We start from the raw sequence: 22,108 nt of genomic DNA, 5'->3' as shown, positions 1-22,108 counted from the left end.
TAAATATTTTAAATATTACGCGACTCTCAACTTCGGCTCCGCTTGTCGAAGTCGAGAGTTCGGAATCGGCGTTTACATATGGTAACCCCCCTGGGCTAGGCTCCCTTTCTCCTCTAGTCCTATTTCTCCCGTGTTCATGTTTATCCCAACCCCCTCATATCTCCCCTTCCTTGCCTTCTCATCATGTAATCCCCTTCTCGATGGGTCCCCTATGTCACTAGACTACCTTCCTTCCAGGGCCCTCTTATTCCCAGGAAGAAAGGAGGTCTAGGGAAAGAGGGCCTGAAAAAATATAAGATTGGAGAATGGGGCAAGATGAAGCCAATCGATCAGACAACGGGTGATACTTGAGACAAGACGGGTCTGGGACGAGGCAGTAGCCCTGATAAAACTGTCAGAACTGGCCATTTAAATGTTGGCTGCAGCCAAAATCAATATCTGTTTGAAATTTCAGGAGAATCTCTAAAATATCAATCATTACATCTTTGTATACCAACAAGTCTAGAGGAATGACAACACTCTATGATAAGGAAAAGCCTTTGTACCTACTCCAAAATGGAATTGAATGGTGCAGGCAACAATGTATACGATAATTGGATTCACTGATTGCTCTGCCAATTAATGCAGATACGCTGGGTGGCTTTTCTGGAAAAGAAGGAGGTGGGATTCTGTTAAAGCAAAGATTGGAATATCCTCAAGGATAACATGGCTAAGGTGTTTCTAATGGATGAGAAAACTTCCTTCGACTATAGGAGAGGTGTCATTCCAAAGCTTTCCCACAGTAAGGAATCCCTGCTGCAATGAAATGAAACACTCGAGTCTCACTTAATGAGTTTTAATACATGGTGATAGAATGGCTACAAAATATACAACCTCATTATTTGACAATGATTTTCATGACTTTATGTTTAAGAGAATAAAATGCTAACTTTCATTACACATTAGTGAAGAATGTTGAAAGATGTCGCCCTCCTAAATGCACATTTCATGATCCCAAGAAGTAAATTTAACACTGTTAATTAATACACAGTATAACACAAGGGTGTTAATGGATGACAACACAGAAAATTATATCTGAATTGGAAGGTGACAATATGTTACAAAACATTATATGCTAGTTTGCACATGAACAATCACTACTTGATATACGCTCACTTTGATACACAAATCCTCAAAATGAGTTTTTAAGAATGCATTTCTTTTCCAGTTGGTTTTCTGAAATGCCAAGGTTCTCTCAGGTTTACATCGATCATAATTCAGTGGCAAAATTTGTTTTACTACTGACCTATTGAAACAAACCATGCTAGCAAGTTGACAATGGAGTGAGTACATATTAAAAACCATTATGTACTTCACTTGAGGTCACTTGAAGGTTCTGAATGGATAACATGGCCACAAGACTTGCATGTTTGGCCACACAGTGGCACCATACAAGGCCAGTGAAATTAGCGAATGACTGTGGATGCGTGATATGGCTTAACACTTACGAGGAGTAATTTGTGCCCATGCCATAGAAACCACTGGCTCATGAAAACAAATGCAGACACATTTGGATATATCACAGAATTTATATTACATTTCAAATAACAGTTTGATATGAGTTGGTCAGGATATTCGAAACGTGCAAAACACTGACCAGTAGCTTCATTGGAAACTGATCCTTTATTTGTATCCAAAATGGAGGCCTATGACAAAAAAACATCTTTTAAAAAATAACATCACTGATTTCTTCCCTGACCATGACGAATTCACACCAAAATGGAGAGAGGAATAGGCTATGTTAAACTGGTCAGTTTAAAAAACTTTACTGAGAGACAGTCGGAAAAACATTCATAAAATAGTCTTGGTCAGTGTGTGATCATTGTGGTCAACACTGTTACCACTGTAACAACTTCTTGCTAAGTCTTTCAGCTCACAATAACTTATACGCTCCCACCATTTCCAATGGGAAGGATGCAGTGTGCATGCATCAAAGAATTCTACGGCCACGCAGTAGCTCCTCTCCCATCAGCCGCTACCTGCCTGCATGTTTCCCTCCGTTTTCTTGCATTGTTTTGCGTCGCACCAGTTGCCTTTCGTGTTCCTTCTGGAAGTCTTCGTCCGTTAGATTCAGACGCTGGATCTAGAAAGGTCAAAGGGCACGTTAATGAAAGAGAATGAAAATTTTCAAGCACAAGAAATTCTAATCGAGTTGCAAACCATTCGGAAAGAAAACTGAACACAGTTGTAATGACCAGAGTCAAACACCCCCCCTCCAACTGGGATCGCTTACAAGAACTCGAAGTAAGATAAGTCATGGCAAAAATTTAATCTTCTTCCTTCAGCCATTCTCTTACGGGTTCAAAATAAGAAAGCAGGAAAGTTGCTGCCCTTTTTTCAGGAGAATGTACCATCATTGGAATCTGGAGCTCCCTAGAGTGTAAACAACAATGAAGCAGATGCAGCCAATGCTCAAGGTCAAGAGGTGAACCAATGGCCAAGAGTTTGTGACGTCATCAACTCATCCGTGAAATGGCTAAGGGCGACGATTAATCACCACAAACTAGAGATGTGCGAATAGTATCCGCGAATACTCGAATACCTCGAATACTAGAAAGTATTCGATATTCGAGATTTCGAATAGTTATGCGAAAAGTACCGCCTCGAATACCTCGAATACTTTGAATTTCGCGTCATACACTGTCGCACGCACGTCGTTGGTAGTGACTCGGAAAAATATAGAGAACTGTAGTCATTTAGTGCTCGCAGCGCCGTTTTACGCAAGTTGACGAATTGCATCAAATTAGTGGATTTTAGCGGTGAAAAGTGTTCGACGAGGGGAACCGAAAATAGTCAGGTGAAAAAATCCGAAAATCCCCGATTCCCCCCACCAGGAGAAACTCAGTGCCGTGGGATAGCAACCTTAGGGCATTTCCCACGATCCTCTATCCCCCTCCATTCAGCACTCGCCTCAACCACTCTGAAGCTTTCCTCTTCTCCGAAATCAAACAAAAGGTCCCAGCTCGCGCAGGGATCGCATTACGAAGACCCCTGCTTCGAAAAAAATATCGAGTTACGAGAGCAATAAAAACGTGTTTCACGCCCTCCCCCCTTTTCTCACCCACTGACCTTTTTCTGGCTACCTGCTTCGAAGTTCCCCATTTCTGGAGGTCAACTGCTGTGTGAGTACCGTGGGATACTTACATTAGCGCATTTCCCAAGGTCCGGTATCCCTCTCCATTCAGCACTAGCCCCCCCTCTGAGGCTTTCCTCTTCTTCAAAATAAAAAAAGGTCACAGCTCGCGCAGGGATCATATTACGAAGACCTTAGCCTCGAAAAAATACCCGAGAACAATAGAAACGTGTTTCGGGCCCTCCCATTCCTCCCCCACTGACCTTTTTTTTTCCTACCAGCTTCGAAGTTCCCCATTTCTGTGGAGGTCAACCGCTGCATGAGTCATCTATTAGCACAAAGGGTGTCTAAGAATGACTTTCGTCAATTGATGTTACACCTTTATTGAATTGAAATATTAGTAATGTGCGCGTAATTTCAAAAAGAATAAGACCAAACACGACGTATTTCTGAGTTTATTTAAGCATTTTACGCAAAGAAATAAATGTCAAAACACGACGGAGACTTAGCATTCTGGCGAAACTCGATATGAGCAGCAGAGCTTCTCGGAAGTTGATGCGGTATTTTTTTCCGAAAACATATATCAAGTTACAATTTATGAGTGGTGCTATAAATCTTTATTGTTAAAGTCACAGACAAAAGGATATTTTCTCAGAATATTTGGTTTCTCCCTGATAGCAATTCCAATTCATCTTCTTATCTCGTGAGAACTCCCAAAGATGGACTGAAAATAACTGAAGAAAATTCGGTGGAAAAGAGCTTGTATTTTGCAAAATGCCTCAGATTGTCATCTAGCACTTGGCAGCAGGAGTGGGGGTAAAGCGATGTTAGTTGAATTAATTATATGCCCAATTGTTTCCATAAAATTAAATTATTCATTAATCAGCTAAATTCCTGTTCGAATCATTTTAAGGAAATCAAAATTACTTTCCAAAATCTTGTGTTGCCTGCTGCATAGGCAACCGAGTCAAACATTCCAGCATTCATCATTTAGTATTCGAGGTATTCGAAATTCGAGGTATTCGAATATTCGAGCTATGATTTAATATTCGAATTCGATATTCGAATTCGAGAAATCTGCTATTCGACCCATCTCTACCACAAACAGCTCAAAGCAGATCGTGAAATGGTAAAATACTGTCTCTTAATTCTTTAAACTCCATCTGAGTCAATAATTTAAGGAAATTGAAATGGATAGTTTAATTAAACGGAGGAGGAGCCCATTACTATAGAGTATGCTCACACCAGTGAAGGAGCATCAGGACAGTAGGATGGAATTTAAGAGGATAATCACTAAGAAATCTGTACTTTCAAAGATAAATAGATCTCAGAGACATTGTGACAACCTTTACTATGGTGATAAATGAAAATTAGCAAAAAGAATAAGAGCATATTCAGAAGTTAGCTTATTTCAATATAACCAAAATAGGTAAATTCCAGGGGACTGTTTATGCAAACTCTTGTGCAAATATAGTGAACTGCATAGCATCATATTGGATGAGGAATCAGTTTCGATTTAATCAAGGTTAGTAACTCCATGCAACACAATGGATTGGATATTAAGAAACACATACTGTTCATAGTTTTTAAAATTTATATAATATAGATTGTAATGCCCTTGCTAGCACAACCAATTGGAACAAACAAATTCTGTATCAACAAACAGGAACAACCAAACAACCTTACCTGATGAACAATGAATTCTTCTTCCATAACATGACTTGGGAGGTTGCGCAATGCTTCCAGAGTTTCGTACATGGTTGGACATTTGCGAAGAATGTCTGAACGGCCCAAACCAAACCTGAGCAACACTAATGCCACTTTAAAAACAATTTTGATTCCTGCAAGGAAACAAGGATAGAGTTAGTTTTTCACTTAGCGTTCCCCAAATGTCATGAGCATAAAAGAAGCTAGAATTTGTTTCAAATATCTTTGCGACTGACATAGATAGGCAGGCCAAGTTTTTTGGGGGTGAGGAAAGGGAACACGTGACTTCCCAAAAACCAACCACAATGCAATTGGCAGAACCTTTCCTTCGGGATTGAGTCGCTTCAGACTTCCATCGTGTACACCTCATGAGTAAGTTAGATGTGTTGCCAAACGCCCGTTACCTGTTTGCTTGTTGTGCCATGGTGATCTTACCCTATTTCCTTTTCTAACCTTTTACCTATTAACCCAAGTCCTTTCTCCATCACCTAACCATCAATCCTCCTTCTTATTCTTTATATTAAGCCCTCCCACCATTCTATTTGTCAGGTCCCTCGAAAATAACATAAAGTGCTGAAAATGGCCAGGAAATAACAATACAAAGGGAAAATTACAAATCGTTTCTCTTTCCCTTAACATCTGACAAAACTCTGATGCAGTTCAGTAGGTGAAAACCATGTAAAGTAAGCTCCAGAAAAGACAGCAATGCGACTACGATGGAGATAAGATACTCCTAACCCTCTGCCAGATTTGATGTTCATGATAGGAATGATGCTGAATAAGAGAGGAATGATAGTCATCCTGGCATATGCTTCTTATAAGCTGCGCGACTTGAGGAAATGTTCAAATATATGCGTGAAAATAAGGCTTCAGGTAATAATAAAAAGTAAATCTAGGGATAATGAGGGATATATAAACACACAGAAAAATAATTTAGAAGAGCATAATTTTGCTACTGAAGATAAGTTTTCCTAACTCAAGGCCACATGCGGACTTTGTTACAAGAAGTTTCCACAAGTGTAGGAATCAATCAAGTGAGAAATGACCTGGTTCCTTGCTTTTGTGGCACACAAAGATACACTTGTATTTTGACCGGTCTTTTCATCAGTAGTTCATTCTCCTTTTTAGCTTCCTTCAGTTTTAACAAGTTCTTCACCAGGAAACATCATTTTATCTGGTTGCTTTATATGGAAGTTGCATTTCTATTAACGAAAGCATTTCTGTTAGACTATATAAGTTTATTTGCTCAATCGGAACACACCCCCAAATACTTTTAAATTCAAAGTAAGGAGTGGGAAGCTTTGACATAATTCTTCCCATTAGAATCAACTCTGGAATTTTGTAATCATTAAAAGTTCTTCAATTCCACATTCAATTAGTTGAATTAATGTTGGACTCAATTGATATGATTTACAATACCTTCTGATCCCATCTTCTGGTGAGAAAAGAAAGACTCACAGTACCTGTCAACTATTTGACTGGAACTCCTCTCGTTATATTGTTAGCAATTTCTCCCAATTTCCTTTGTGGGCTCACACGAAAATGTTTAAGCTCTACAATAATGGCATTCAAGGAATTTATTCGGATCAACAGAGCTAGAGAATCTTTTCCTTCATCATTCACAATTAAATATCCCATGATATTGTCCAATACGTTCTGATTTTTCATTACAAGTTGCATCAGCCGTTACCATCTCTACCAGTTATTTAGTCCTTTAAGTTTTTCAATTGGTACATTCAATTGATATGCTCGAACTTCATTGGCACTTAAAGTAGGGATACGTATTATCCACGAAAACCAAATGCTCCCACAAGTGTTCGAATTTTCTCACTTCCTTGGCCTTCACGAGGGATTGGATTGAGTGAATTACGGACCCATCACCTTTTGAGGGAGCCTTTCCGTGAGTAACAGTACAATTAGAGGGAAGGAAAAATATAACTGTACAGCAAGAGAAAAAACTGGTAACAACAGGAAATCAAGGAAAAGGTCAATAGATCTACATAGCAACAACCGTCCATGGTGACCAAATTTGAAACATTCAGAATAGCTTATGCATTGCGGTTAAAATTTCAATGAGAAAAACAGTGCAAAGCTGAGCATGGAGCAGAGAAATTTTCAAGAATTTCTAGGAGGTAAGGAAAAAAAAATCTCTGTTCGGAGCTCTTTTTTGGGATGGAGTTAACCTGGCATTTTTGTTCCTAGGATTCAGGACCCAACTGAACGGGGCACCCAGCCTTTACCCTGGCCACTGTACTACACCCTCTAACCCTATCTTAGCACGAACCCACGATCAACTTCTTCTGTTACCAGTGTTTTCTTTTTTTAACCAAATATTGCATTTGATTTTCAATAATTTACTCTTATAAAAGAATAATTAAAAGTTGTTTAAGTATTGTGGAATTTTAAACAGATTTCTTGCCTTAGCAACAAAAAAGCTAGTGAACACAAGGTACTAAGACTATAAGTCCAGCGGTCCATTATTTTTAATACTACGATTTCGTTAAATAATTGCCTACGAGCAGAACAAAACGAAGAATTCATTTCAAAGCGTAAAAAAATTGTTGTACGGAACAAAATATATCATTGCATAAACCCTAGACAATATAACCACTTCCCAATGGATCCCTGCAGTGAGGTTGGTCATAAACGAGGGGGAGGGTCAGGCTTAATTGCCGAGGAGTGGCCCTAAGGTCTTGTTTAGCTGGGTCTCAGGCCGGGTCTAAATGCATCTGACAATACCTACCTCAGCGGTCACTTCCCTTCCCTTGCCTCGGCTAGAGACGATGTCCGGTCGTTTACATTGAAAATTCCACAATAGCTATACCCGAGGTTAGGTATTCTGCATATGAAAATGCCCGTCGGCTCCGCCCAACGTTTGGCGCGAAAGGGTTCATTTGTGTACATGTAAATAATTTTGCAAATAAAATCTAGTAAAACAATTCTTGGCACTCATTTCAAAAAACCACAAATCCAAGGCATGATGTGTGGTGACGTGATCAAGGATCTTAGATCAGTGATAGGTAAGATGTGTCAAATTGCTGAGCAATGGCATAAACCATATTCGATACACCACGCCAAACAGTCGGATGGTACTAAATTACATGAGTGGCAGTCATTGTGGGACATGGTTGCGTGAGCACACGGTGCAATTCCTTCTGCTGCGCATATTTTGATTCTCTATCCGTGGTGTGATAATTTCCCTGACCCCACCTACAGAATTCCCTAACCCATCTCAAATCCCCAGGACTACTTTTCCCTCAACTTTATCAACCCTGATGCATGACCATCATCCTGGCTGCCACCACGGTGGACCACCTTCGTTTCACCTGCTCACTCCTTGGTTATTTTAGAGCAACAAGTGGATAATAGAGGAAGCTAAATTTTTCTTACATTATAATTATTTCATATTTGGCTCACGTCCTGGTGTTTTCCCAGAAAACTATATGCTGAGATGCATGTGTTGATTTCATGTCACACAGATGACAAGCATTCAGATATATCAGGGCATCAGGTCAAGCAAAATTCTATCAACCTAAGGCTACACCAATAATAAGGTACATGCAATAGTACTAACCTTCACAAAGGAACATATCCCATATCCGTAGAATAGTTGTCCAAGGTAATGTTCTGGTGTATACACAAAGGAACCACTCCGTCATGTATAAGATGGGAGCAATTTTCTGCTTTTTCTAGAAATAAAAGATGCTGAATCAGAAGAATGAAATAAAAATCCATCTTGACACTAAAGCCCTTGGACTTTAAGCCATATCCCACCACCGCTCATTTTCCAGAGCTAATTCCATCAAGAATTACTTTTTGCTTACGAACACTCAGATAGTCTCCTATCCTGTTTATGACTGTTTTGTTTAACCCACATGACTGTGATTTGTATAAGAGTTTGTTGTGAGGTACTGTGTCAAATGCATTACTAAAATCTACAAATAATGCATCAATTTGGCTTTCAATTCACTGAATTTGACAACACTGTAAAGAAAGAACACGGGCTATGTTTCACACGATCTACTTTTCCGCAAACCATGCTGACAGCCATACAGGAAGTTTTGTTACATTAACTATATCAGATTCTAATGAAAAGGAAAAACATTTTTTATCACAAGAGAACTCCTCTTGAAAAGTGCCTTAATTCCAGTTATATAACATATTTCGCACTTTAAATCGTTCAAGTTTCCTATGGTCGCATAAGGAAATCCAAATAATCCAGAGAAATACAAATACACTAGCTTTACTGTCATAAATCAATTATTTACACCGTGAAAATGATTTAGTACGCACTTAGTACGTTAATGGATATTGTTTACAAACATTAAAATAACTATGTATTTATTAAACAAATGTACAAGCATTGCTTGTCCCGTGGTTTTTTTTAAACATTACATACAAATGTTCACTATGAATGCTTTAGTCCATTTATCCTCACTATCTAAGGAACATTGTCCACTTATCATCACTTTAAAAGGAATAAAAATTATTACTGGAAACAAACTATGCCAACTGATGCCATTCCTCTTCCAGTCATTAAAATATTCTGGTCACCCAAAAAAATTCTGTTCCACTACAAGAAGAATAAAGATGCTTTTCTTACCAAGTGCTTATACACATTGGGAGCAACCCTTTTCAGAAGAGCAAACAGAATCTCCCCATCAAGCTGCAGCGTTTCCTGAAAAATAATCATTCCATGGTCATATTGCACGTGAAATTCATGAGCAAAAACATAAGAAAATTCACCAACACAGTATGATGGGATCCCAATATAATTTTACAGAAAAATTCATGAACAGCCCAGGTCCTTCCCACACGATCTCACAACTCAACCAACTGAGCCATCACTCAATGAATCAGGTCAGCCATTATTTTAACTTGACGTATGGTATGTTACATACAGTTCATGAAAAATAATTAATGAAAGCCAAACCTAAGCCCATTCAATGATACCACCCGGCAACATTCCCAACATCATAAAAAAATTGACATCATAAAAGGCATAGAAAGGTATGTAGCAACTTGCAACTAAAACATGATAGAGGCACAAAAAGTAGATGAATATTTCATTAGAAATCCATTCTCATACGCTTGGAAAGCAAACAAAGTGACCGCAGGCATACCCAGGTTATAAATTAGAGGGGGGCAAGCCATGGTCGTTCAAGTTGTAACACAGAAAAGGTTGTGAAACCAAAATTTCCAGAAAATTATAAAAGTGCTTTATTAGTTTTTAAAATTATTTATTATTTTTATTTATTTTTTCGAGCAAATTATTATATTTTATTTTTATTTATACATACACAGGTGCCATCGACGAACATTTTCCAAGTAGTTCAGTGGCCGCTTTTTGCTGTCATGCAGGTGGTAATTTTTTTTACATCTCCATCATATCATTTCCCTGTTTCCAGTTTTATTTACAGCATAAGAAATGCCATTACAGCATCATTGTACTAACATATCTTAAGCAAAACCTCTAGTACCTACTTTCTAATGATACCGCTAACTGATAAAATAATTTATAACCATACATATACAAAAAAACTCATAATAAGCATGTGACATGGCTAGTCCAAGCAATGCTGGAATCAATATTTTTCCTCTGTAACTCTTCTACTAGTCTTGCATATTTTTGCAGTCTCAATCTCATGTATATATTTTGAGAGTCATTTGAAACCGCATGAATTGAATTAATTATCTTGGAAATCCAAAAACTATCGGCCATATTTGCCCTCATCTTTGGAGTCAATCCATCCTTAGACCCCCTCACTGCATCAAAACGAACACTACCCTAACCAAACACACCGTGGTGAAAATGGATGAGGAATTTTCCACTTTCCTCATGCTGACTATTTCAGACACATGCTGCATTTCACCATATGCAAGAGTTAATTTTTTTTCTGGGATAACATTATTCAATCAAAATATCAGCTTCCATGTGAATTTAATCTTACATAGGCACATAGTTTAAGCTATGTAACTAAATAATCTCATGAAATGTACGGAATCAGACGTACCATGTTAAGCGAGTAGTAGCCATCAAGATACTTGTCGCAGAGAGACACAAGGCACCAGAAGGCGTGTTCCGCAGGCATGTGCATGAGGAGGAAGGCCGCAAGAGGTGCCTGAGCTTGGCAATAGCCTATGTGGGGGTTCAGCACCGAATAGGCCTTGAGAACGTGAAATAAGTCTTGCTGCCTGAAAGTTAAATTCACACAAATGATTATGGTAACATAATAACAATGTATAACATACAAATACATGTTATATGTATATACAACTAACACAAAAGCAATAACTGATATAGTATATGTACAGCTCTAGAAAAGCCATAAAAGGCAATTTGCAAACATTTTTCTGATGTATTAGTGTAACTAGGCCAAGTAGCACTAACCCTTGTGAGCAAAATTTGAGGAGATTAGTTCAATGAGACTCCTGTCATCAAGTAAAGTGAAAAAAATACATTAACTTTCTGGCAGCTCAATTCCAATGTAGATGCTCCAAGATAGATAGCAACAATTAGAAATTGATGAAATTAGAGACAAAGAAAAATTCCTAAGTCAATTATTATTATTACTAAAGAATGTTTGAATGAGGAAGAAAAGATTTTTAACCCCTCAATGCCGTCATGCATACCCAGTACACACCCTTTAAATTTCGCATGCCACCATCATGCGTATCCAGTACACTTCCTGAACTTCTTCCGTATCTAATATTTTTTTCTCTGTCAGATATTGCATATTAAATTAAAACTAATCACTCTGCTTTGTGCGGTTTCCGGATGAAAACAGGTGGTCATCCACCCCCAATTCCCCCCTAAAGCATATTCCTCGTTATGCAGCTGTAGCACATACTGCTTACTACCAAGGCAGTACATCTATGCTACTTGGTGCCTGGGGTTAACTGGATAGTAGCCATCCCCCAACACTCCAAGGTTCAGTGTGTTTCAAGGCTCATTTTGCTGCCCCACACTTCACAATGCCTGGGGCAGCTGCTCCGTTTTTCACCCCTTGTTATGCTTCTGTGCTAACACAGAAATATTGGCTGAAGACAAACTGATGATGAAAGCATGAAGGAAGATAGGAGGAGGAAGAATATACAACCATGAAATCGGAAACCCCCACAAAGGACCAGAAAAATATATTAAGCTCCATAAAATACAGTAGAATGAAGTGGGTATGGGATATCCTTAGCCAAGAGGAGGAAAGTTGGCTGAATGATGCACACATAGCTTGCTGATCCTGAGGGAAGATGATACAGGGGAAGAGGTGGAGAGTTCAAAAGTGCAAAGGGATTTGGAGAGGTTAGGTGCAATGAAGAAGGCAGAGGACCTCCTCGCATAATAAATAATGGGGTCTTGTCAATGAGGCAGAATATCAACGAGGATAAATATGGTCCATGTGTGGTAAGAATATGTTATAGTAACTGCAGCTATATACACACTAGCTTCCCAACTTACATATATTGGCCCATTATTTGAAATTATTCAACCAACCATTGTTAAAAGTTACGAATTTACCATTGTGAATTCCTTTTAATTGTACACAAGCACATTCTTGACTAATGCATTAATTTTTTCATATTTTCACTTGGAAACTCAGCCCTCAGAAAATAAGTCCATCTGTGTGCACAAAATGTTGTGATTGTCTTTTAAAATATGATGACTGCCTTGATAAATTACAAAAAACTGACTTGAAGTAATCCCAAAAGCCTATAAAATAGCCTCAAATGCTACTTCTTCAATAGAAGGGAGACCATCAGTTCCATCAGTTTGAGAGAGGCTAGTACAACTAGAGAACAAACACATACATACCCGTGGCCTTTTTCCGTCATAAACATTTCGTGGAATGGAAACTGACGGTGGAGGTCTTTCTGTATGTCGTCAATCCATCGGGGATCCCCTTCCTGTGCAATGAGGTTGGCATACGTGATGCGGTTGCCAGGAGCAGCGGCGATCACTTGCCCCCCCTTGGCCACGAGGCCAGCCTCGGGCACCATGCCCGTTCCCGTGGGCAGCATGTGTCCGTCCATGAGAAGCTTCCCCCCACACAGGTACTGCCACGCCCTGGGACGCACCGACGGCGGGATCCCCTTCCTGCACCTCTCCCTCACCTGAAACGACGACCCACTCATGAGCACTCACCAATTCATTCTTTCATAAGTAAAATGCCATGCAGGGGATCGGGTTGGTGTGGTGGCTAGAGTGTTGGCTTCCCACCCGGCGGGCTCGGGTTCAAATCCCGGCAGTGGCAGAGAATTTTCAGAGACTGCCCAATCCCTGCTTGAATGTTGTGTGGAGGACATTTTAAGCACAACACTCTGTCCGTCGGATGGGACGTTACGCCGTGGTCCCCTTGGTGCCTTTCGTTAAGAGCAGGCTAACGCCGATGTGGAGTTTCTCTCCACCCTTCCCTCATGGTGCAAATGACCTAAGCTGTCGGTCGCCTCCTCCAAATACAATACCATGCCACGCAAAGTCTGACGAGGCACCAACTACCCAGTGGCAGATCCAGGATAGGGACAAGGGGGGGGGGAGTATGTGGGGATTAAAATTCCAGCAGTAGTGGGGGTCCTAACAAAATTACCATTCTATCTAGTGTGAATTGGATACCCAAGGGGGAGATACCCAATAGCCACCTTAGCCTCCCCCACTGCTGCAACTACCAATGAGTGAACAAAATTAAATAACCAATAATGAACAAAATGAACATGGTGACAACATGATCACTCCTCAAACAGATGACACAAAGGGCTGAAATGTAGGATGTCACAACAAAATGTAGGACACTTAGTCGACCAACAAAATTTTACTCCTATCTCAACCTATTATGAAGATAAACTCAGGTATCAAAATTAGACAAAATACTATTATTTTCTCATAAGCAGCATTGCTGGCTCTGTCATATTTCTCCAGAGATGTATTGGTTCCAGACACCCAGTCTTATCCAGTGAGTATTTATAATACTTTCCCTGGTGTGCATATTCAGAGAGGTTTCCAATTTTAATTGAAATCTCAATGGGAAAAAAATTTACCCTGAAATGCAAATTATCTTTCAGTGTAGGACATGTGGGGAAATATTTTTGGATGCATAGACTTAGGTTTAAAATTCAGATATAGGACATCTGGCAGCCAGAACAAAAAAGATAGGCATTTAAATATGGAATTATGTATAAATATTTCCTCATTAACCAGTCATCAATATCAGTCACAAAGTTAATTGGAATAAACAATCAAAAACATGTTGGAGTGGAAACATAACCCAAAATTCAACATGACCTACTCTCACTAAAAACACAAGTATGGACATATGTAGCAATTAGAAGCAGGAGACAAGAGAGCAGGTGTGGTAGGAAGAACACCCAACAATATTTGGGATCCAAGGAGGGCTTTTCTGTTGAATGAGTTTAGACTGAGTGGTGGGGTTATCTCTTCCGAAAATCTACTCGCTTTGCCATGATTTCAGCAGAAGAAAACCAAAGCTACTAAAATAAAGTGGTGTCCAAACATCTTCCGGTGCAGAGAGAGAGGTATGCAAGCATAGAACGTCAACCAAACGAAAGCCACAAACAGCTGCGACTGAACGAAAGAGAGCATTCTCATTTCCAAGTAATATTTTTGGGATTTCAATGAGAATGCAGGGAAAACATGATTACACATGCGGTTGACATTCCATAGAAGTCCTTTGCAAGGATTGTATGCTTGAGATGTAGCATTGCACTTTCCAAATTATACCAAGGAGTTTTTATAGTTGTGATGGATAATGAGCTTTCATGAGAAAATAATTTTTATCACAGCAAATGCATTTCAATGAAATGTCGTTTGCATTAGGCATACGTGGATTCAAAGTGCATTTCAAGAGCACATAGTCATGCATCGGAATTGGTACGCTAATTAAATTGCTAATATTGATGGTAGTTTAAAATTTGAAAATGCTCAGTTAAATACAAAGAATTCACTTCCGCGTCTATAATTTCATTTCTGCATCAATAAGCATATAGCTAAACCATTGTACAAACAATATCTTGACCCTATGAGCCCATAATGCTGGGAAGGGCATAGATCTGCAAAGTGCTGAACTTAAAGTCTCTTGGAGTCTGCGATAATGGCAAGGAGGAGGGGTAAGGAGAGGAAAGGTAGGGGATTAATGAGAGCACAGCATACATACAGCAAGGGCATAATCCATGAATTCCTAGAAAAATGGTCTGCACAGAAAGATGTGAAGTCTCTCTTCACAGTCAATTCAGTAATCATGCATAGGATAGATTTTTGCCATCTCAAAAAGGTTAAACTCCAGCTTTCCGTTGAAATATGTGATGGTTAGACTACTCTCACGTACATTTTTTCAGTGCCTTTAACCCTTTTAATACCAGCCCACTTCAGGTGGGATGTACGAAGATTGCCAAGGCTATTTTCCGGAATTAGCAACATTTCAGATTTTAAAAATTTTCAACTACTTAATTTTATTTAATACGTCTAGATTTTTTTTCCCAATTCTTAAGATATATTTACATCTTACAACCATAGATAGATTATGGGGGTTTATAGAAATTACAGCCGTTGAAAAGGCCACAATCACGAAAAAAAAGTCAAATAAGTTGGGACGATAAATCGGCCCCTGGTAGTTTTCGCTCAACCAGCGAGGGCCGATATATCGGCCCGGTGGCACTAAAAGGGTTAATAATGAAGCTTAGATATTGAAAATGAATCCATTAAAATAAAAATTTCACCAAATAAAGAAAATACCTGAGAAAGTACAGTGGAACCTCGTTAAAGCGAGTACGGGCTATAGCGACACCCCCGCTATAACGAGAGATAGCCGATGCACCGTCAATTGACCCTGTAATAAGAGTGTTAAAAAATTCGTTTTAACGAGACCCTTTCGGTGTTGGCTCTCGCCATAGCGAGGGTTTCACCGCCGGAAGACTTTCATCAAGACTTCTTAACCTCTGTAATTGCTAGCGATCTGTTAGAAATGAAGTTAATGGAGTGCTCAGTCTCAAATTTATGTGGTAAACTGTCTTTCGATAAATATAATGATTGACGAAACAATGCTTTGCATGATTTTTATTCAGTGCGGCGCTTATAAATTGTTCGAATAGTTAGTCGTTGTTTGAGTAAGGAAATTTAGTGATGCAAAAAAACATCGCCTTTCGTCTGGATTTATGCTTACGTTTATCAGATAGATGTTTATCTGTCGCCGCACCACTCCTGTTCCTGTATATCTGTTCGCAAGAGGTATATTGGCTATTATTTGCTCCACCTCCGGTAAAGCGACAATTCGCTATAACGAGTGTTTATTAGTGCACCGTGGGGTGTCGTTATATCGAGGTTGCACTGTATAACACAAAAATAAATAATAGTTGTAAAACATTTCACAAGAAAAATTAGGTGATCGATAATATTGCACTGACTAAAGGCAACTTGGAACAACTGGTTGATCATGAGGCACTCAAGTCTATGGGTGCTTTGGAATAGATCCATAAAAGATAAGGACATTTCTCATTACAAGCACCTACATTTTTCAGATCTAGGTAACACATACAATCTCACCTTTTTGTACTTCTTGGTCATGTATTTCTCCCAGTTATTAAGCATGGAGATCCATTTTAATTCTCTCCTCAGCAGGACACTAGCAGGAATAATTTGTTTCCTGAAAGAAAATGAAAATTTTAGGGTTCAGTTGACTGGAAATCAATTGATAAAGTACTTCTTAAAGCTATAACATTAATGATTTGTAATATAAATATTGAATAAAACTACTTCATTCATTCACCCGGCGCCTTAAGCGCAAACAAACATATAAATTCAGAGGTAAGGAAAGAAAGGGATAGGAACATATAATGGAACATATAATGGCTTTTTTCCATCTACCACAACACCGTTGTCCTCGTCCTTTTTCCATTATATGTTCCTATCCCTTTCTTTCCTTACCTCTGAATTTATATGAAAATTGAATTAAAAATATACATGTTATTCCTTTATACTCCCAGTTGTTAGTATCAAATTAAAATATATAAGGCTTATGAAAGAATGGCGGGAATCTATAAATGGTACACTAAGGTGGTTCTATATGATAATAATTCTAATCGACTTGTGATAAAATTAGTGATTTGGAATTGATATTAGTTATTTAATGACAGACAGAGTGATAATTCAAATCAAAGAAATTCCTCGAGGAAATGTGCACATGAGCTCCCCAAATGCGGCTGTTCGTGAGCCAGACACAGAAATTTGAGCTATTAAGTCAATAATTGTGCCTCCTCACCGTATGTCAGAAGATCACCATTCGATCTCCAGACTCAAAGAAAACTTTTAGAATAAGTGCTACCAGTAAAACCATAGTCGTCTACCAGTTCATGAAGATATAAATATCGGCAAGAGAAGATCAACAGCCTCAGAGGACCCTTATAAAGTTCTGCTAGTTTACTGAAAAGCAACTTATACACATTATAAAAAGGGGTCCAAAAAATGAAAAAAATGCTATTTTTGACTCACAAGAGAATAATTGTAGCTGGACACATAAGGTGAGTGAAAGTTGGGGTGACAGGAGGCAGGGGAAGATTTAGGAGTTCGTAAGGGGAAATGGTGGTTTAAAACTCTCCAGAGAGCCTGATTACGTACTGTGCATCACAACTGAATGGTGTTTCAGATGTATGATTATAGAAACATGAAAAGAGATGAGGGACTAAGTGTAGTGATCCGGAAATGGAAGATTTCCATTTCCAAAATATGCATAAATGTGTTGTTGTGGGATGTTTCAGAATAGTCAGCTATGACAAACTATGCCTCGGGATTTGTACCTTTTCACTTTCGAGAATGCCTAACCTTTCTTTTTCCCCTTCCTCTTTGACGAAAAAATCCTGGTTCCACTTCCCTATATAATGGCTTCCCCACAATGTAGCCGTAAGTGGGAGTCAAAGCACAGGCCAAATGGCCAGTGCGACCTAAGCGCCTCGCTATCCACCCATGCCATCACCAGCATATCCTCTCCTTCCTGAGACTTTGGTAATATCTTAACTTTTGGCTATTCTAGATGCACAAATTCATTACTACTTTATGTCTTTTGATTGATTTGAAAATTGGAATTTCACATGGAAATATACTTTGGGTTAAAAATTTTAACATTTATGTGTGATTATTCGCTTCCCGACACCAAGGGCAAGGACCCACACAATTTAAAGCGTACGACCCGCAACACAACTTAGGTGGCAGGCTGCACCGTTACATAAGCATTTTCTTAAGAGCCAGATAACAAGTGGAACTTCAGTATGAAAACCAGCATTGCCTAGGAGGTGAGCAATGTATCTCAATGAAAGGGCATTTGGACAGATTGTCATAAGAAAATCAGACCAGGTGAAACGCATTATTACCAACGATATTTCACCAGTTAAACTAAGTTTACAATGTACGTAAGCAATTTATATTGTACAGGGGAGATAAAAAATTGTATTGGAAAATCATGTAAATGATGACAGTTTTTGTATAATTGTCAGGGGCAATGGAATGGCAGGTTGAGGATTAAGAGGACGCATCACTGCAGCTCAACTGCACTTTTTCAGTGATGTCATACATGTTTCAAACTTAGGCTATCATCTTTCGGGATGTATAAGGGTAGATTCTACGTAACACTTCACTGTGTCAATAATTAATATTTACCTTTTAAATATTCTCTCAAATGCATCATTTTTATGCTTGAGATACAGGCAAATGTCTCCATCGGTCAAATCCATATAAAGAAAAAAAATAGATAAAATCTTCAATTTCATGCAAGTAATAGTTTCATAAACAGGGGCAGATGAAGCTCATTGTTTTGGCAAGGGGGGTTCCGCGGTGCCTTGGTGGAACGGAATACCTAATTACCTGACAGCTATAATAAGTCTGAGTTCTAATATGAGTAGATAAGTAGCTTTAAGATATTCATCCATAATTTTTCAACATTGCTTAAGCCGAAGAAATAAAATCTTTCACAGGAGAGCCACCTTAAAGAGAGCAATCTTTTCAATATCTCCTGGAGTTAAGGGGGCGCCTATCCCCCTCCGCCTACCCCGCTAATCCACCACTAGTCACAAATAAAGATAAAATTCGGCTGGAGTGACGCGCCCACTTAATCCTCCTGAATGAAGAAAGCGCGGCTGGGCGTGGGGAGGAAATCACAGAGCAAACAGCAACTCCCACGCTTCCCGTGGAGCAGATGCAGGTGCAGGAAGGGGGCAGGATGACCCCCCCTAACTGCTTCGTGCGTGCATCTGCGTCGAGGGGGGGAGGGTAATGGCGGCGTGGGAGGATGGATGAACGGACGGAGAGAGAAAGAGGTCGCAACGAATAGGGCGGCCGCGAATGGGGGGGACTCCCTCGCCTCCCATCACCACCCCGCACATTAATATATTCTGGGGGAGGTTGGATGATGGAGGGCGACTCCCACCTTAAAGCTCGGCTCACATCAGGCAAGTGGCGGGGGGTGGGGGATATTTAGAACCCCCCGAAACTTTTTCCCTCGCGGCGACTACCTGCGATGCATCTTCTGAGGAGATCACCACTAGCCCCCAAAGGTAAGCAGTGGCGCAGCGAGGGGGGGTTTTGGGGGTTAAACCCCCCCAGAGCTCAGAGAAATTTTTAATTTAATCCATTTTACTTAATTGGATTGATATTACTTATGGAATTTTGTAAGGATTAATAAAACATCCCTCAGAAAGCCGTAAAACTCACCATTTTGAACCGTTTATCTTAAAATTCAGCAATTTCAATCTCGCACCTACCGCTTATCCTGGTGAGTATTCCATACCCCCACACACCCCGGTATTAGTAGCACCTAAACCCCCCCAGCCTTAACTCCTAGCTGCGCCCCTGAAGGCAAGTATCCTCCAACACTCCATTTTCCGATATAATGACATTTCATGATGTCTACGAATAACCAACGATGAGAACTCACGGACGATGAAGGAACGCCGGAGATATGTGCGCACGTGAATACCGCTACAGTTGGCACGGCTGTGAGTGACACGTCCCTGCAAAACACTTGAAGAGGGGCGGCGGCCCGCGCACGCCTTCCCTAAACACGCGAAAGCACACCAGTGGCGGATACTAAAGAGTAAATATATGGGGGACGCCCCCCCCCCCCTCGTGAGGCAGCCCACATCGCCGAACATTCCGTAACCATAATTATAACTTTTTCATCTCATAATATGGCTCCGTCTCGTATACGTGTATAATCAATTCTAATAAAACTTTCTTAAAATTTTGCATGTGGCTTGAGTATCTTTTGATTACGATGAAAGTAAAGGTAGCTCAAGATTTCCTTTGCGCCTTTTGGAGTTTTTTTTCTGTATCCGCTACTGAAGTACACTCAATTGAGAGGAGCAGAGGACAGTGCATCTGCATACTACGTCACAACGGTAACCTTAACTGTCAGAATAATATGCACACGACATAAAGAGCTGATTTAATGACACGCATGTTTTTCCCGATGCAAGCGAACTGACGACAAAGTGTCAGTCACGCATTTCTCCCACCGAAGCAAATTCCTTCCTGGGCGGCCAGTTCACGCCGCATGCGAAGGTGACACAAACGAGCTACGTAGCAGCTCGTCCGCTGGGCGCGGGGTCACACCGATTGAGGAATGTGAACATTTAGAAATCGAAGATGAAGGAATTCAGCTGCTAACGTCGGCTGCGCGGAGGCGAGAAGAAAATGAGAGCTTACAACGGAGGTGAGATGAAGGAATTCTTTCATTGTTGGTAGTGAGGAGGAAAAGAACACGTTGAGCATCATTATTTTAAATAGACAGTGGATTCTAGGTAAATATCGAAGAGTTTCCATTGACCACTGAGTAATTAATGGATCAAGTTATATAGTTTTATCTATAAGTAATAATAAAGGCATTTGACCTTTTTGCCCCTGGCAAATCAAAAGTGTAGCTACTCAAGTGATGACTTAGCACGTTCACAATAAGTTTTTTGCCCACAAACACAGTAATAAAGACATAGTAAATATAAATTTCAGAAATATGACCATATCATAAGCAATATTGTTTTATCATACAAATAGAACGTACATAAATAAAAATAATAATCGTCAATCGGTCACTCCCCGTGTCGGCGTCTTTTCTTCACTAAACGCCTCTTTAATGTATCATATAATGACGAAACTCGATCACAGAGCGACGCGAATTGTCGCGGAAGACTTGAAGGAACGCCGCGCCGGAGCAATGTGCGGCACGTGAATACCGCTACAGTTGGCACGGGTGTGAGGGGTGTGAGTGACACGTCCGCGCAAACCACTTGAAGAGCGGCTGAGGCCCGCGCACGCAAACACACGAAAGCACACTCAATAGAGAGGAGCAGTGGACAGTGCCTCTGCATGCGACGTCACACTAAACCAAGTCTAACGGCGATCGATATCAGAGGCTCAGCGAATAGTCACCGACGAAAAACCGCAGCTTAAAGCTCACCAGCACGTAAAAATGGCGAAAAGACATGGATCTACGATAGTTCGTTTAAAAAAATTGACTGATTCCGTTTCCCTCAACTCGATTCCAAAATAAATCTATTCAGTAAACAAGATCTAAGGAAAATGTACTCTCTGTCATATAAAAATCACTTTCCAAAAGTATTAATAACATATCTTTCGGTAAATTACAAATATCTGCTAGACTAAAAAAAAACACTGTTCTCCAGAGAAGTGGTTAAGCCTAACATAGCAACAAAGCCACACAAATAATCGGTTGGAGAGAGAAATTTTTGCATCAGGCAATCATTTTTAAATTTCCCAACACAGCATCCAAGAGTCAAGGTGAGCCCTACCATGCGATAAAAGCCTTAGTCTAAAAAGCAATATTAAAACCAATGGCTTCACCCAGAGCCAGTTCTAGAAATTTTTTTAGTGTGAGCAAACAACATTCCGCCTCCAAAATAAATACCCTGAGAGGTAGTAGGATTAGTACTGAACATTGGACTGAGTGCTTCGGCGCCCCCTTCTCCTTTGGCGCCCGCGTACTTAGCACGCCGCTGAAACCTTTCAATATACCAATCCATCTGTGAAGCTATTGTCACGGCTTATCAGATTAGATTATACAAAACATAAAAAGGGTCCATAAAAAAGGGTCATTGATTAAATGTCATTCCTTCTTAACATTCCACATTATTAGAACAGGGTGATTACATTAATTGCTGCAGCAAAGAGGAAGAAGTCTACCGATGGGGCTAGCACTAAGAGCGTTTCTACCAGAGCATTATAGATGTTCCAAAAGCGTGGACCTACTAGGTTTTCATCAGGTTGAGGATTTTTAAAAATCA

The 22,108-nt window shown here is 39.9% G+C and overlaps 1 protein-coding gene across 1 annotated transcript in view; it reads right to left on the bottom strand.

The window, feature by feature from the left end:
• Positions 1-819: 819 nt before the first annotated feature.
• Positions 820-22,108, bottom strand: part of LOC124155273 (TBC1 domain family member 10A) — a 121,827-nt gene continuing 100,538 nt past the window's right edge. Inside the window, exons 3-9 of the mRNA XM_046528993.1 lie at positions 16,368-16,467; positions 12,630-12,928; positions 10,834-11,014; positions 9,423-9,497; positions 8,394-8,508; positions 4,799-4,953; positions 820-2,122 (exon numbers count right to left, since the gene is read on the bottom strand). Of these exons, the coding sequence (XP_046384949.1) occupies positions 2,015-2,122; positions 4,799-4,953; positions 8,394-8,508; positions 9,423-9,497; positions 10,834-11,014; positions 12,630-12,928; positions 16,368-16,467 (1,033 nt within the window). The 3' untranslated portion in view covers positions 820-2,014. The remainder of the gene's footprint in view (positions 2,123-4,798; positions 4,954-8,393; positions 8,509-9,422; positions 9,498-10,833; positions 11,015-12,629; positions 12,929-16,367; positions 16,468-22,108) is intronic.

Source organism: Ischnura elegans, chromosome 3 (genome assembly GCF_921293095.1).
Source record: "Ischnura elegans chromosome 3, ioIscEleg1.1, whole genome shotgun sequence".
Taxonomy (NCBI): domain Eukaryota; kingdom Metazoa; phylum Arthropoda; class Insecta; order Odonata; family Coenagrionidae; genus Ischnura; species Ischnura elegans.
Note: the sequence above shows the minus strand (reverse complement) of the source record. Positions and strands in the feature narration are given on the sequence as shown.